At 45.8% G+C, this 18,063-nt stretch overlaps 1 protein-coding gene across 1 annotated transcript in view; it reads left to right on the top strand.

Moving 5' to 3' along the window:
• Positions 1-15,410, top strand: part of GTPBP8 (GTP binding protein 8) — a 630,806-nt gene extending 615,396 nt beyond the window's left edge. Inside the window, exon 8 of the mRNA XM_069636004.1 lies at positions 15,324-15,410. Coding sequence (XP_069492105.1) covers positions 15,324-15,352 — 29 coding nt within the window. The 3' untranslated portion in view covers positions 15,353-15,410. The remainder of the gene's footprint in view (positions 1-15,323) is intronic.
• Positions 15,411-18,063: the final 2,653 nt, after the last annotated feature.

Raw genomic sequence — 18,063 nt, 5'->3', positions numbered from 1 at the left:
GGGTCAACATTGTGGTCTTTTCCTCAACTCCTGGTCTCTTGTCTTCTGGTTTCCTGGAGGTCTCCTCGGAGGATCTCCATCGTATGGGCAGGGCTCGGCCACCCCTAATCACATGGGGGTCGGATATCGGAATGGCTATACGGGCTGATATCCCGGTAGGCTGTTGTCACGGATGGCACTCTATTAAGAGTGGCACAGGACACCCAGAAAGGGTTTGGGTGGTTGTGCCAAATAAAGTGGACAGCCAAGAACACACACAGCGGAAAGGAAAGAGAACGAAGAGTAGGCAAGAGTAGCAAGGGAAAAGATACAGAATGAATACCCTCTTGGGGTGTATGCAGATATAGGAAAAGAGTATTCCACAAACCTTGGAAATACTCTAGCCTTCTGCACAGTTTGCTAAAACAGAGGCCCACGCTGTTTGCTCATGACTTGGAACAGCAGCTATGGATGTCTGTAATGTAGAAACGAGACAAGGGAAGGGGCAGAGGTTGACTGATGGGAACCAACAGACAAGCTCTGTACAAAAGGGTCTACAAACAGTACAAGAGAAGATACTACAGACAAATCCAGGAAAGGAGGTGATAGCAAACTAGCAGAAGGAAATGAAGGGAAAGTCATGTAACAGGATAGGATAGCAGAGGACAGTAAGGAACAAGGTTGAGAGCTCAGAGGAGCAGGGAAGCAATGAGTAAGCCCACAGGAGTAGGACTGTAAGGTAGAAAGCCCAGAGGAAAAGGGCTTAGGGCAGCAGAGTAAAGCAGACTGCACGGCAAGGATCCCGTAAGGGCCAGGCAGTAAGGAGTGAACCCTGAGGGACAGGGCCGCTGAACGTAGAAGGTAGCAGAGGACTGTAGAGGGCTGCTAGGCCGAGAACCCAGCGGAAAAGGTAGGTAGTAGGCAGCGGAGCGTGATAAGCTGCAAAGTAGGAAGGCCCAGAGGACAAGGGCTGTAGGTAGCCAGAGTGAGGTAGGCTGCAGAGCAGGGAGCCCAGAAGACAAGGGCTGAAGGCAGCCGGAGTGAGGCAGGCTGCAGAGCAGGGAGCCCAGAAGACAAGGGCTGAAGGCAGCCGGAGTGAGGCAGGCTGCAGGGCAGGGAGCCCAGAGGACAAGGGCTGAGGCTGGAAAGCAGCAGAGCGTGATCAGCTGCAATGTAGAGGGTCCGCAGGGCAAGGGCGGAGGCTGGAAGGCAGCAGAACGTGATCGGCTGCAATGTGGAGAGCCCGGCAGGGCAAGGGCGGAGGCTGGAAGGCAGCAGAGCGTGATCGGCTGCAATGTGGAGAGCCCGGCAGGGCAAGGGCGGAGGCTGGAAGGCTGCAGAGCGTGATCGGCTGCAATGTGGAGAGCCCTGCAGGGCAAGGGCGGAGACTGGAAGGCAGCAGAGCGTGATCAGCTGCAGTGTGGAGAGCCCAGAGGAGCAGGGCTGTGAGGCAGGGAGCCTGGAAGGCTATGGCTGGAGGCAGCAGGGTGGAGCAAGCAACAAGGCAGGGTCCAAGCAGGAGTGAAGGTAAGCAGCAAACAAGATCCGTAGGAAGACGCGAAAGGTGGAGGAAGGACTCTCAGATGCAAGAGGCTGAGCCCCTGCAGGCAGCAGCCTTTATACTGCCTAGCCCAGCACAGGGGCAGGCTAATTGGTTGCACCTGGCGAAGCACACCTGTAGGCAATCGGCCACCTCCCTTTCTGTTCCTGGGCTGGTGGAAGCAGGGCAAGTCCCTAGGGCTTCTGGGGGGTGTAGTTCCTTTGATAACCAATAGGAACAGCCAGGAATCGATGCTTGTAGCCAGGTGCATTATGGTATGCGTAGTTTGTTGGAAATAATAATAAAGCACCAAAGTCTCGCAAATGGGAAATAAAGTTCCCAAAGTAAATATAGATGGATCCAAGAGTCTGTTGTAAATAAATGATAAACATATAGTCCAAATTGAGCGTAAATGGATGCGCCCATGGCGCAGGCATGACAGCTGTAGCCGGGTTTGACCGGCCTTCTGGTATGCCGAGGCAATATCCACGGCTCCGGTGAGGGAGGGCCGATGGTCCTGTCTGACCCATCTCTGCATTTGTCCTGGCAGGGCTTCGATAAACTGTTCCAAGATGATTTTATCCAGGAGGGGTTGGTTAGCGGGGGTTGGAGCCAGTAGCCACTTCTCAACCAGGTCCTTTATTCTATAGTACAGCTGGCGTGGGCTTTCCCCAGCCTTGAGTCGGGTCTCTCTTAATTGGATTCTATACGCTTCATTGTCCAGGCCTAGGCGATCCAGCGCTGCAGCTTTGATTTCCCCATACGGGGTGTTGCCATTGGGGTTCACCGCCTGGTAGGCACCCTGCATTACCCCCGACAGAAGGGGGGCAACATACTGTCCCCTCCGATCCACAGGCCATTGTGCATTTCTAGCAATTCTTTCGAAGCTGGTAAAAAAAAAAGGCAGGGTCCTCTCCATCCTTATATTTCTGCAGGAGCGCCGAAGGTACCAGTGGTTGGTTTCTGGTGACGGTAACAGCATCCGTGAGACGGGATATAGTCTCATGTTGTTTGTCCTGAGCAGTGGATTGTATGGTGCTCTGCAACTGGATGGCCTGTTGGAAGGCTTGCCTGTCCGCAGCTGCCTGTTGAGACTGTAGTTGGAATAGCTGCTGTAGCTGCTGCTGGCCCTCAGCCAGGGTCTTGATCAGTGGTTCCATAGCGCTGTCTGTTATCCCACCTTCCTCGCCAGTGTGAGAAATTACGCTCGGGAGTCAGGCGAATGCTGAAAGAATATTTATTTTCTTTTGGTAGGGTAAGTTCTTTAAGGGCAAATAAGATAACAAGTCCTTCCGGTTTCCTTCACAGATGTCTTGGCTTCCCAGAGTGTGTTGGCCGCAGTCCCAACTTGGTTCTATCTCTTAGTGTCCGCATAGGCCCACCACTCCGATTCTCCCTCCTCTCTCTTTCCGTATCCTGTGGAAAGAGAACCAACCATCAGAACGGCTTGGCGCGCTTTTAACAGAGCAGATGGGTTCAGGCCCCCACCAATCATTGAGCGTCCATCCCAGCCCCTTTCCCATTGGCTCTCGAGGTATTACCCCGCCTCCCTGAAAGGGCGCCGTCCCGGCGTGCTGCTGTTCCCGTTCTTGCTGTAGTACATGACACCTGTGCGGTCACGTGTCCGTGTCCGTGCACAATATGGGCAAGGCCGGATGCTGGGAGCCTTCCTCCCGCTACGGGTAGCCCCGTGCTTGTCACGGGGAGTACGGCGATGATGGGCTGGTCGCCCCTCGCCTACATCTACGAGCTCCGGTGAGTATGGCACACCCCCAACCGGGCCGGCTTGCAAAGCAGGTAAGCCATGCGCGGTGTCGCCGCAACTATTGGCAGCGGCTCCCCTTCCAGCCACCGCAACCAAGTTAATGGGCGGGACCTGCCGGGAGGTCCCAGCACTAAGGATCCCAGTGTAATTGGGATCGGGTGCGGATAGTCCTCGCCGCGGCTCTAGCCGAGGCGTGTCTGATGATCGCCGCGGCTCTAGCCGAGGCGTGTCAGATGTACGCCGCGGCTCTAGCCGAGGCGCATCCTCACATACGTCAAGACCGACTGGGTGCGAACCTGAATAGACTTACAACTATCTACAAGTGTGTTTATAGTAAACAACTGTTGCTGTTTGCTGTTTTAGGTGGAAAATTATTTGAGTGCCCCTGCATCCGCCCACTTTACCCACAAGACTATTTGAACTTTTCCCCTCGCACCATTTTATTTTTTATTTTATTTATTTTAATATTTATGTAGCGCCGGTAGCTCGCGAGCCTCGGGGTGCTGAAACAAGAACACGAAAGACAGACAAGTGGTAGGACGGATAGGATGGGATCATTGCGAGCGTGCCTTGTGAGTAAGTCCTGTGTGGAAGGGCTGTCTGTGGCTGTCTTGGGTGGGGTTGGCGGGGTGCGGTAAGCATTCACTGCATTTGTTAAAGAAGTGAGTTTTGTCACCGCATAGAAGGCAGCAAAAGTTTTATGAGCAAAACATATCTTGTGGTGGGGAATTTTGTATATATTGCCTTCAAGGTGAATGCTCTTTCCTTCTCTCCTCTGTTCGTTTTGTAACATTGGTTGTTTTGGGATCGGACTGTCTGATATTTAAGTACTTGCAGGCTTGTAAAGGTTAAGTAGACTTTATAGCACCTGTGAGCCTGTCATTTTAACACAGCGTTTGATGGAAACCTGTGAGGCCTGAAGTGCACTCACGGGACGCCAAATTCAGGTTCACGAGGCATTTAAAGTGTTACACAGAATTATTTCCTAGTACTGTTTTTTGAAGCCTAGCGTGCCGCGTGTTGCATTTACCCAGTAACAGGGCGAGCTCCCTGTTGTTGGGAATGTCCATGAGTCAATATACTCTGAAGTTGGGCATGCCGGCAAACCTAACCTCGCAAGAAAATGCACGCGTAAATCCAAGCATGCAATTCGATTTCTCAAAAATGTACATGCCTATCCAAAAATGAATACCTAGTACACAAAGCGAAAAACAATGTGTAAGTAAAAACAAGAAACGTATAATGTCTAATGACGATGGCATTAGGTTGTATTATAATAAAGGGGCTCCCCATGTGCAACAAATGAATGATGTAATGGTAAAACAAACCAAACTGTCTAGTTTAGATGCACGAATGGACGTTGAAATGGCTATGAAAGGCAGTAAGACGACAGCAGTCGCTTTTGCTAACACCGGCACTGTTCTCTACAATGTTACAAAGGAAATGGAGGGTAAGCGCTGCGATATAGACAATCCACATGCATCTGAAGTTAAGAATCAGGAGAGCTTTCCTGTACCAATGTTATGTTCAGTTGCAGCGCAACACAAACTGCGGAAAGCTTATCATGAAATGCGCATTGCGGGGCAGGTTGATGAAGAGACACTCACATTCATGAATCAGAGCAGTAATTCAGGCTAAATGAAGAAATTATTTGTATTCATTCGAACACGGGCGATTTGATGCAAGTTGAACATTTATCTCCCATTAATAGCCCAAGTGGTTCAGGTTTATTTAGGCCAAATGAGTGTGATAATGAGGCCCAATTACGGGCAGTGAATCATTTAATATCCAACTCATTAGAGTCATTTGAAGACCTGGAGCGTGATGGGTCGGTGAACTCCTTGTCATTCATTCCCCCCACTCTGCGTCGAGTGGCAACAGATGCAATGTCTCCACTAGCAAATGTTGCCTCCATAACTTTACAACCTGGTAAGGACTTTCAATCGGATATGTCACGGGACAATAATACTCTAGTGACAATGAACATGGCCCTACTATACCTGGCTAAATTATATGAGACACTAGATCAAAAAATCAACTACCAAACAATTTTACTATCTCAATTGTCGAATCGGAGTGTCATATCTGTAGAAACTACACCTGCCATAGAACAAGCATACAACTTTTTCCGACATTGTAAACAAAATAATGTCGGTACTCAAACTGTTCCAATGGTTGATATTAGAGGCTAATCATTAACTCAACCCAATGAAGCTATAAACGCTGGTTTACCAGCTGACAGAGATCTCTAAAACATTAACAGGGAACGGGAATATAAGTGGTGCTGATAATCTAGACAGTAACAATGTCTTATTGGAGAGACAGAATGAAGTGTCACAACCGAATGCATTTAACATGTTCTCTCTAGAGAAAAGACTGTAAAAGGAAAAGCAACAGATTCCCTTGCCAAACAAAAGGTGAAAACTAAAAAAGTGCTGGCAATCCAGAAAAAATCAAAAGAAGGATGGAAGTCTAGGCGGTTTCTAAAAATCCTAACCGCCTCACTTAAAAGAATTGAGGCCCTGTCTAAACAGAACAATTGTAAGAAATCGCCAATTACTATTATGTAAGGCGAAGTCACTAACCCTATGGCGTATAAACCTCTAAATGATCTGGTTGCAGCCTCAATTCAGATTAACACGCATGAAGGAATTGTGCCACAAGCTGTACCAGTTATGAAGGAAGTAGCAAATGGGTCTAATGGGAAACAAATGACTGTAACTAATGCACTCACAAATGTATTATCTGATCAAATGCAAGTTGAAATAAAGCAGTAGCGTGTTACATGTCAACGGCGTCTGAGGGCCAGAGTTTGAATCCTTCTGCTGCAAAGCCAGTGCTAGCTTCGACATTTCCACCTATAGTGAATGGTCCTAAATTTGAAACAAGCACAACCAAAGCAAATACTCTGCTGCACTCACATGCAAATCAAAGTAATCCATGGATGACAAAGCAGGGTCAGAAAAAGGAGCCTGGTGCTAAAAACAAGACAGTACTAAATACACAACAGAAACGAGCATGTTATCATCAATTCATTATTGAATGTCGTCCACACCCTTTTGCGAAATTTGATTTGAATCGATCGTGTATCTTGAATATCTGCAAAGAACTTCCTCAATTGCGTAACATCAAGTCAGCAGATGTTGATAGGGTTGAATTCTTGGATGATCATGATCTCTCTAAGTCCCGTGTATATGTCCACTCAACAGTGTTGGATGAAATCATATGGAGCGGAAAATCCATCTTATATGAAATCGGATTTAATCTCTTTCGAAAAACCAACCTGATGGGTCTGGGTGGAGATCTAAAATCATCTAAGAAGAGTTTATGAATTTATGGTGCGGTCAGTACAAGCTCAGGCATCGGAGAGCAAGGGAATAGCTTTGACAGCTCTCGACAAGCATAAAAACCCATAGAATCAGAAATTATTCAATTAGTTTCCTGGAATACTCGTGGGTTCCATCATTTTGTAAACTCCAAAGAAAGTGTGCTTCACGGGTTTGATAATAGTACTCCAGGAAACCTGGTTAATTGAGCCTTCTATCTGGGACGGTTTTGAGATTCTGTCCACGCCTGCCTTAACTCGAAAAAGAGGACGTCCCATGGCGAGATTAATGGTAGCCATTAGGAAGTTCCAAAACTTTGTGGCTATTTTATGCTCCTCTCCTAGTCCCTACATTCAAGTTGTTAAGTTACTGAAAGATCCATATGTCTTGATTATTATCAATATATAGTGGGGGCGATCCCACCTAAAGCTGGAATTATTTTTTAATTACATGGATATAGTATTTGATAACTTGGCTATGGAACGTAACATCGACTTAATTCTTATTATGGGTGACTTAAATCTGAATCTAATTCCAGAGTCAGGTAGAAGGTTTAACTTGGAAGAACAACAATGGTGTTCGATGATGGATGAAAGACACTATCTTATGGCAAATGGTGTAATTGAAAGGGACATCCCAGCAAGGAACACATGGGGTAGAGGCCAACTAAAAGCTATTATTTATTACATTTAAACAAATCATGCCTTTGTGAACATAATTAAATCATTAGAGATCAAAATGAGTTATAAAAGTGACCATAGTCAGTTGTGCTTGACTTGGGAGTGGAAATTATTGCGAAATCTGACAAAGAAAGGGAGGTATAAAGGTCACGTTGAAGCAAACAATGCTAGACACCGTCTTAGGTGGTCTGATGGAACCTTAGGGGAACTAGATAAAGTTTTAACAGGTGAGAATGGAAAGTGTTATGCATCGTGTATGTGAAAATGTATACAAGTGAAATCGTCTTCGGTTTCAAACTGGGTTTCTTGCAGGACTTGGCACTAGTATCAATCTCCTCACATTAAATGCAATCATAGCTAAACATCAACATCTAAAGCAACCTCTTTATATTGCATTTGTTGATTTTCGCACTGCTTTTGATGCTGTCCTAAGAGAACTTGTAATTAGTAAGCTGATGGCTCAAGATTGCCCATGGCATATTTTGAAGTGGTTGATCGAATTTCATGATGAAACCTCCATCCAGATAAGACTGGATGGAGATAGGCTATTGTCTAATCCAATTCTGACATCAAGAGGGCTGAAGCAAGGATGTATACTTGCTTCAGCCCTCTTAAATCTTTTCATATCAGATATAGGAATGGGGTTTCTGAACTGCATAACTGACTCACCTAAATTGGGCAATCATGTCATAAGATGGCTGTTTTATGCGGACGTCCTCCTCTTAATTTCTAAATAACAAATGGGCTTGAATAACATGCTCCAATCCTTGGAAAAGTATGCTTATGATAATCAAACCACAATTAATCTGAAAAAGACTCAAATAATTCAATTTGGCAAAAAGAAACATTGTAATTCCTCTATGGCCTGGCTTATAGACAAAAATAGAGTCGAAGTTGTAACAAGCTACGTTTATCTTGGTGTAAACGTTAACACCAATATTAAGGATTTACCATATAAAATAAGCTTGCAAAGAAAAGTAAACACACTCATTTCCAAGGCTCGTATTATAAATGGAACATTTTGCAAGTTTATGATTCAACCACTGGTGGTTTTCTATAAACAGAAAGTCTTGCCCATCTTATTGTATGGTGCTGAGACAAAAAAAGGGAGGCCACCCAAATTTTGAAATCTGATGGAAGCCAGGTTTTGGACAGCATGCTGAGGCTGCCATCTTCTGTGCCAATAACCTTGATTAGACATGAACTTGGTTTGATCTCTCTATATGCAGGGTACAAATGGAAGGTGTGCGCCTTGTATAGAAAGTGTTAGGGAGAAATTTCAATGGTTTATTAAGAATACTGTCAAACTATATGCAATCCTCAAACAACACGTTTATGAAATGTTGGAGATCTAAGGCGCAGGAGCTTTTGAGTGCTGCTTATATAACAGAGGAATTGCTCCTACAGAATCCTGACAAGCCAAAATAAAGTTATGGCAAACCGATTGGATTGCCACCATAGAATCTTGTGGCAAACATAAAACATTCATAATAAATCCATTTGCTGTAAAACACTATGGATTAGTAGACCCATATCTTTTGAAGTTGCTCAACCCACGGCATCGCACGGATCTCCTGCATCTCAGATTCAATTTATGGAAAACCAGGGAAATCAGAAAAAAGATGGTACCCCCAAGGCCAAACAAAAAATCAGTGTTGATTTTGTGGGAAAGCAATAGAAACCCTAGAACATATCATTACCGAGTGTGTTAACTTGTTATTCTTACGTCACAATATTTTAAAGATTTATTTCATTCTTCGATCTGTATGGATGCCAAGGATTGATGGAGCCATGTTTATCATATACATTCGAAATCAATTGGTTTTGCAACTGTACATTTTTTGTTTGAATTGAATCTAGAAACAGAAGGTATTTAAGACATATGTATGATCTAACATATTGTAACAATTGGCTTGGAAGGAAATTAGCATAAAATGTGATTCCCTTTTGCTCTCTTTCGTTTTTCTTTTTTTTTTCATCCTTCTTATTTTTTTAATTGTATAACATAGAATTTTGATATTTATGAATTATGTTGAAAGGTTGAACATTTCAGCCAAATCAATAAAACATTTTTTTTAAATACAAGCACTTCAAAACAATGCCTTAAGAACTTCCCTGAACCTACCAAATAGAGAACACATCTCCAACCTTAGAAGAGATCACCATTGGCTAAATATAAGTGACAGGATTTTACTTAAATCAGTATCATGTACCTTCAAATGCTTCAATAATGCAGCTCCCCCATACCTCACAGAGAGAATGATCAGAAGAACCTTGACTCGCCTTTCCAGTGGCCAACTCCCACTGTCTAGAGATACCTAGATTCAAGCTAACCAAATCAGGAGGAAGTAGCTTCCCAGTGAAAGCTGCACAATACTGGAACGCATTACCTCTGACCTTCAGAGCTGATCAGTCCCATCTTAGCTTCAGAGGCAACACTTTAAACTGGCTGTGGTCCAATGACATATGATCCCGCGGATACCATGTAATATATACCTATGTACCCGCCTATGCATGTATGTATCCTACTGTAACATTTTCATTGTAATCAATGTAAGTAACCGGAATTAATCTGCATCTTTATGTCTGCACTTTAATTATTCTATGCTGTAACTAAGCATCCTTGTACCTGTTGCGCCCAGTTATCTATGGGTTTGGTGTGCATTACCAAATAAACAAACAAACAAACAATAATCCACCTGGAAGACATCTGCATTATGGCACATGATGACCAGTTACTATTCTCCCAGGTGAAGGAGAAGACAGATCTCCTTGAAGTATCATGATTATTGGGAGCAATCAGAGCCGAGCCCTTCTCAGAAGTTAGAGTTTCTGGGGTTCGTTATAGATGCAGTCCAGGGAACATTGAGCCTCCCTGTGAACAACATCAATGAGGAAAGAGATCAAAGCCATCTTAGCCGAGGGCAGTATGTCCCTGAGGGAACTGGTGAGGATAGTCGGGCACCTAGCTTCCTCCATTCAAGCAATCCTCCCAGGGCCTCTCCACTATCGAGCCCTGCAGCACCTCAAGAGTCAACATCTCAGGAGGGGTCTGACCTATGATCAGAGAGTGCCTATGTCTCAGCAGGCTATGACTAAATTGTCCTGATGGTTCTAACCCATCGATGCCAGGAACAGGATGGCCATTTTCGGTTCTTCTCCAGATCTGATAATAGAGTCAGATGCCATCAGGCAAGTTCGGGGACCCTGCTGCGGAGCAGTCTCAACCAGAGGGAGATGGTTGTTGAAGGAAATGTAGCTCCACATCAGTTGCTTAGAGCTGCTGGCCAGTTCCTTCGTGATCAAGAGCTTGATGCAAGACAGCGTACATATCTGCATTCTCCTGAAAATTGACAATGTCTCTGCAGGGAGGTACATCAACCGGCTCAGAGGCACCAGGTATAGGATGATAGCGGAGCTGGCTAAGGAATTGTAGTACCTCTGTCTGCAGAGGAGTCTAAGCGTGACCGCACATTACCTGCTAGGCCTTGTGAAAAACGCAAGGGATTTTCACTGTACAGAACCTCGGGGAGCAGGGTAGGGGCACCCGATGATAAAATACAGTATCCCCTTGCCTTTCCAACCTCTTCCGCATACTATTATACAGAAGTTACTGACATCCCGACCCCTCACCCCCTTTTTCCCTCAAACACTGAGACGAGGAGGAGAGAGATTGGGAGGATGAAGATTACCAACGGGGAACCACAGACACAGAAAACAGACTCTCCCCTTTCTACAGCAGACATTCCAATTAATGAGGTCAGGCTAAGTCAGGCCTCCCTCCTTAATTACTATCACTTGACTTCACTTGATTCTCCCACGCAGCATAAAAGGCGAAGCAGGAAAGCACACTTCGAGTGAGTTGGGAATGCTGGAAGATGCAAGAAGCCAGAGGAGGACCCCAAGAGCTGCAGAGAACCTTGCTTGACCTGATGGAGGAGAAACCCACACTGGCACTGGCCCTGTGAGTTCAGAGGAGACTGCACTGTGGAGAGGGAACTGTACCTGCAGAAGGCAAGACCAGGGGCAGCTTGGTTTGTCTGGCGGTGCCCACAGCAAGACTCCTCCCCTGGGCCAGGCAGGCGAACCCAGGTCTCTGAGTTTGAGGTTGTTAAGTCAGGAGAATTTCCTTGACCAAGTAACCAGAATCCTGACTTCAAGATCTTGAACTCGTCGTGTAGAAGACGAATTCTTTTTGTCAATGTACCCAACAGAGAGGTAAAAGAAACTCTCTGACCAGTCAATTGACCAAAAGATGGGTTTAAAGATGAGAGGACGTCACAGGAACCAGTCAACCTGCAAAGGAACCATAATTAGTGACAGAAGACAACTTGAATATCAATGCTCAGAGAACCAAACGTCAAATACCTGAGAATAGACTATAGTTGGCAGACTGGAAAATCAGAATGGAAATGTGGCGTCAGAATTCTAAGGGGACAAGAATAATCAGTAACTAACCGGGAACCAAACAAGGACCAAAAGCAGGAATAGAAAATAAGGAACAGTCTTACCGGGTGATAGTTTCCAAGGAAGTCCAAAACTGAAGTAGTAAATGAAGAGCAGAAGATCCGCAAGCAGGAGTGATCCACCTACCCACCGCCGGCACGAGGACGCCTAAACAAGAGTCCGGTAAACAGCAATGTCCACCTGAAACCGACGGCACGCGGACGCCTAGTATAAAGTTTCCAGTTCCAAGGGAAAATGAGGAAGTCCGTAGAAAAGTTCCAGTAACGGCAGAATGAATGATGTAGATGGTAGTACCAGCCAAGATGATGACAAGAAAAATCTGTGAACAGTTCCAAGAGTCGAAAACCAAGCGGGCAAAATACGAGCAGACGTCCGTGATCCGTAACACTTCCAAATAGCAGTTCCGAGGGTCGAGGCAACAATAAGAGGGGAACACAAGTAGGAATCCAGTAGGCAGTCCGGGTCAAAACATTAACTTCAGCAGAAACAAGGTCAGATACGTAGCGGCAAGAGAAATAACAATTTCAGAAGCAGCGAGTAGCGGGGAGGCGGGGCATAAGAACGAAAACCAAAAGTCACGTGATTCTAACAATGTGTAAAGACACGTGATCTCAAGTACGCAGAGTGACTGCGTTTCCATGGTAAAGACCAGTGCTTCTTAAAGAACACAGAACGAACTGGCTGAGCAAAGCATTCTTAGTAAGCTGAAAATCATGAAGGGAGGCTCGAACCCGACTGAGGCAAGCCTTTGTGGTGAACTGTGCTGCATGAGAGAAGGCTCAAGCCCAGCTAAAGGAAGCCTTCATTGTGAACTTTCAAAGGAGGCTTGAGCCCGGCTGAGGGAAGCCTTCTTAGGGAGCGGTGAAGCAAGAAGAGAAGGCTCAAACCCGGCTGAGGGAAGCCTTCATTTATGAGCCTTAAAAACTGGAAAGGAGGTGAAGCCACCTGACCGAAAACCTTGCCCAACAAAGCAGCAACAACAAAGCACAGTGGGTGAGTCGGAGAGACCAGAATGTGTTACGCTCAAGTTTCCAAGCGGCAACATTGTACGAGGACATTGTATGAGGAAAGATGACTCGCATGTGAATAATTGCTTTATGAAACCGAGATAGGTACTGGATGCAGAGTGGCCCGGCGCAACGTGGGCGCTCTCTCAAAGGTCTCTGTTTGGTACCAAACTGAGCATGTGAGAAATTATTGAACTGTGAAATCGACGTGGTCCTGCAGCAGGTCAAGCCAAATCCCATTCACATTCGAAAGACTTTGATTGCCTACAAACTGAAATTGGTCTGAGCCCGGCTGAGGGAGATTTATTGTGTAAAAACGGGATCTGACCAGAAGAGGAGGATCCGGGTTGAACCACAAGTCACCTGAGAAGATATTGATGTGGCAAATGTGAACCTGACTGAGGGATGCCTGCTTACTAAAATTGGTCTGAGCTCGGCTGAGGGAGGCTAATTGTATAAAAAGGATCTGAGCCCGGCTAACAGGGATACGGGGCAGAAGAGTTAATCGCCTGACTTGAATAATTGGGAAGGATCTTTTTGTTTGTTGTTTTTGGTACATCAGGCCCTCTAAATCAAGAGACTTTGATCGTAAAAAGACTTGAACATAGATGGCCCTGATATCGTCATAAGGAACGGTGACCGCGTGCTGAGGAAGCCCAAGAGTGTGTTAAGCTCGAGTGAACCGCATTGTCCTGTGCTTAAAACGCAGGGAAGGGAGGCCACTTCTTTCTTTTTGTGAACATTACCCCACACTATTCGTAACTTAGCTGTAAGGATTGGCAATAGTTTTTTTAGTATAGGCCCTTTTTTTACGAGACTCCACTAGGACTGCATTATTATTATTTGATGGTCGTAGCTTGCTCCCATCTTAGATTTAGGTTTAGATAGGCGTTTTTCACACCGTGGATAAAGTTGAAATGAACATCCTTCAACTGTGATCACTTGTGTCTATCTTACTTTGATACCATGCCTTCCTTACAACCTGGCCAAGTGGCGGACTGGAACTCCATTTAACTCAGAGACTCCAACGACTGGCAATTACACAAGTAAGTGTTCTGCCAGTTGATGGAATTGAGGAAACATTGCGGTGGAGACCTTTTTGCAACCAGATTGAAATGCCATCTGCCGTGTCAGCAACTGACGTTTTCCTGCAATCATGGGGTCTGCAGACAGATTACGCCTTTCTGCCCTTCGCCATGATTGAAAAGTAGAAGGCACAAGCACTGCAACAACAGGTGAGGCTAACGATAGTTACACCAGCCTGGAAGGGGCAAGCGTGGTTCCCGGATCTTTGAGAGTTATTGGCGGCCAACCCACTTCTCCCACACCAACAGGACATCTTAGTGGATCCAGAAGGTCTTCCACATCCGCTGGTCCTTCAAGGAACACTGAGGTTAGTGGCTTTGGCAATTTCAGGGGTGCCTGGCAAAAGCCAGGATTATACGGGACGCTGAGCACTTCATCAAAGAGTCCTGGACCCCCATGATGGCTTAGTCCTACAGAGTAGCTTGGGACATATGGCATATCTGGGGTCTGGCTAAGGACGTTCATCTCGCTAGTGCCAAGGTGATCCATTTGGTGAACATTCTGGCCGCATCAGCAGCTGAAGGCAAGGCGAAAAGGACAGTGAACACTTTTCAGGCCAGCAATTTTAGCTGGATATGAACAGGCCAGAGATTTTCCTGTGGGCAAACACTTGGTTTGCAGACTGCTCAAAGGGGTCAAACACCTTCGAAATCCGGACCCAAAATACACACAATTATGGGACATGAACACCACCCTATAGCTTTTCCAGAGGTGGCCAGACAACGCTCATCTGTCCAGGAAAGCTCTGGTGGATAAGGTGGTGACCCTCCAATGTTTGTTGTCCTGAAAGTAGGTGTCAGATGTCAGTGCCATGGAAAGAGATGGCAGGAGTTATTGACCGAAAGGGGTGACCTTCTTCATCAGGAGAAGGACTAAGACCGTGACCTATCCAGCATTCCCTATGCAGTCCAAGTTTTGCCTAGTCAGGAGTCTCAAAGCCTATGAGGCGTAGAGAGAGCAGCTCAGGCTGCCTGGGGAGAGTCTGGTATTCATTACGCAGTGGCAGTAGCTAAAGCTTTGGTGCGCTCTCAGCCCGAGGGGCGATGGCTTCCAAAGTCTTCTCCTTAGGAGCCCATCTGAAAGACATTCTCCAAGCCGTAGATTGGTCGAATGAATCTGTATTCAAGACCTATTATTTTAAACCGATCGACCAGTTAGCCTTGTTGGTGGTAAGTAAGCTTTAAATACGCATAATACGAGCCTCCTCTCATGACAAAGAATACAAATTTTCCATATTAACATACAGGAAAGTCATAATTCTATTAAAGACACAGAGGTGAAGTATTATCCCACCCGCCCAAAAGCTCAAATTATGAATGGAAAGAATAAGCCCAAATGGCGAGGCATGCGTAAGCGACAAATACAGCAGCTGTGAGGCGTAGCTAGTTTGTTTATAAGGCATGCGGCTAGGCTGCAATTGCCCATCCAGGAGTGTAACAAACGATACATTCTGTGTTTCTATCTTCCCTGCAGGGACGAATTCAAAGCCAGCAGCAAACTGAGAGGAGTCAGAGAAGTCGTTTACCAGTACTGGGTTGAGTTATCCTTGTTCAGTTGTCGATCTGGGAAGGCGGTTACGAGGTCAACGAAGGATGGAGTGCAGCAGCAAATGAAAGAAGAGGTTTTTTGATGGACTAGCGGCGGTCCTCATGATTGGTTTGGAGAGTGACGTGATGCTCCAGCTCCGAGCATTCATGTTTTTACCTACAAAATAGACTACTTTTTGGAGAAATTGTTGTTCTGGGTTAAATTTTGTTTGTAGGAAACTTTACTTTGTGTTTTTGCTGCTAGAGTTGTGAAGTAAAGAGTTAAGCATAATAGTCGCCTCAGTGGCTTTATAGGAAAATGGAATGGAAATGGAAAATCTGTATTGCAGGAAATACAGTGGCCATGTTGGAATGGAGACTTTCCCAGCATAGCCCAAAAGAGGCTTCTTTATAGGAAATCATCTAGTACATCAAGTGTTTTGTTTTGCTGAGACATATCAGACAGTTCTACACAAACACACACACACATAGTGGTGGGGGAGCCAGAGATTTTATGGGTAAGGGCTAGCCTGGGGATCAGGCCTGGCTCTAGGAGCCCACCACGTGCCGAGCCTGGGAAATGGCTGCACAAAACACTTTCTCCAAAGTGCTGTACATACAGCATATTTGCATGTGGATAAATGTGTACCGAAATTGGTACCCATTTACCTCGGATGGATGAAAGGTGGAGTTAGTCTTGCCGGGATGAGAACCTGCAACCTGCATATCACACACAGATTGTAGCAGCGAGCTCTCAACCCGCTGGGCTATTTTACCAGCTCTGGTATATAATTAGGACACCCCCTGTTATTCTTTAGTACGGAATTCATAAGTGATGGTGACCTTAACTGTTCTATGTACGTTTTCAGGACATGTATTTTGTGCCTTCCACTGTATTTTCATGGACAGTGTTAATGAAGCCGTAGTGCCTGCAAAAAGTGGGCGGTAGGGGCAGCAATTCGCCGACATTCAGAGATGGAAGTGTAGTATAAATCATTGGTACGCCGTACAACTAGTTCTTTTAATTTTACAGAGCGTGCCTTTAGTTCAAAGGCTCAAGAAACGCATCCCGAGCAAGTTAGAGAATCGTCTCAGGCCGGACCTTGAAGCACTGTCAGTTTCTCAGGTCTCAGTGAGGCAGACACACACACAGTGCCCGTGGCTCTGCAGGTCGTCAAGGTGCTCAGGTTAGAAACACATTTCTTTTATCCGTGGCAGAGCCTTTCATATGCATGATGGAACATTTCAAACTCAAATAGCTCTCAAAGCACCATTTACCTTGCAAATATGTGCTGGTTAAAGTGAGGAACACAAAGCTCCTATTTAAAGATTTGTTTATATCCATATTTATGTCACTAAGTAAAGGATTTCAACATCATGAATAACCTATGAATTAAGGCCAGAATGTGGTCCGCAGCATCACAGCAGCACAGTGCGCCAATGGTAAAATAGCTGTGCTGAGAGATGCCCCACAGAAGAATCTGAACAGCTGTTGGATGCAGGAAGCCAGGAGAGTGGTGGAGAAGGACATGCTCTCCCGGGCAGGGTAAGTTCGGGTCAGACGGCCGGAATAAAGGCAGACGCCAACGCGTTTTCTTTTTCTTTAAAATAGTGGGCGAGCACCCTGTGGGGTCGTGGCCTGCCCCTGCTTTGGGAAGGCACTGGCCCGAGAGGGGGGTCCAGACAGAGTCCTAGGTGGGCTTGGGCTGGCCCAGCTCTACACACACACACACACACATACACACACTCTGTATAGAATACAGCACTACACATACACCCACCACCTTTAGCCCTGCACACACTAGAAATGTACAAACCCACCGCCCCTAGCATTAAAAAGCTCATCCATACCACTCCAACACTGCATATACACACTCACACAGACCACCCACAACATTACGCACACACCGTCCATAACATTGCAAGCACACACCAAACCCAGCACTGCCTATAGTGTCAAATACACTGACCCCAGCACTGCACATAGACTGCCCCAGCACCACACACACATGCATCCACAATGAAATTTGGCTTTGAAGTGCCAACTGGTCATACTGGAATCTTTGCTCGTGATCAAAATATTCCCTGAAGAAAGGTGAACATTCTACAAACACTGAGCTACAGTGAATGCATAAACTATACGTATTGTACTTCAGAAAGCACAGAATGCATTACAGGATTAATTAATTAGATTGGAACATAGTTATTATAATTTGTAAACTGGTGTTTAATATTGGACAGCTATCACTGCCTGCTACTTATTACTGTCGTTATTACCAAAAATGTGGTACTTAATTTTTTAAGAGGGAAGGTGAAGGGCTGAGTCGACCTGACCGAGGTACCGATGGCATGATGCAAGGACTTGTCCTGTTCCCAAGGTGGGAACGTAGCACCTGAGTTCTCCTGGCGAGTTCCAGGCAGCAGAGTCAGAGCCTCAGAGGCAGGGAGTATGTGGGGGTGTTTGGCAGGGCCCAACCCAGGCACTTATTTCCGAGCCCCGGCACTTATTGTCTCAGACTCACTTTAATTATAAAGTGGTGATAGTCAGTGCATCCATCAACCACAATGAGCCGGTGCGAGCTGCAGTGTAACCCCAAATATGTCAACAATGTGCTGCACAGCTGTGCGTGGAGGCAGCTTTGCCAGGGAACTGGCCACTAGCAGTGTCACTGGTGTGCTAGAAAATA

Source organism: Ambystoma mexicanum, chromosome 7p (assembly GCF_040938575.1).
Source record: "Ambystoma mexicanum isolate Mex_15411 chromosome 7p, UKY_AmexF1_1, whole genome shotgun sequence".
NCBI lineage: Eukaryota > Metazoa > Chordata > Amphibia > Caudata > Ambystomatidae > Ambystoma > Ambystoma mexicanum.
Note: the sequence above shows the minus strand (reverse complement) of the source record. Positions and strands in the feature narration are given on the sequence as shown.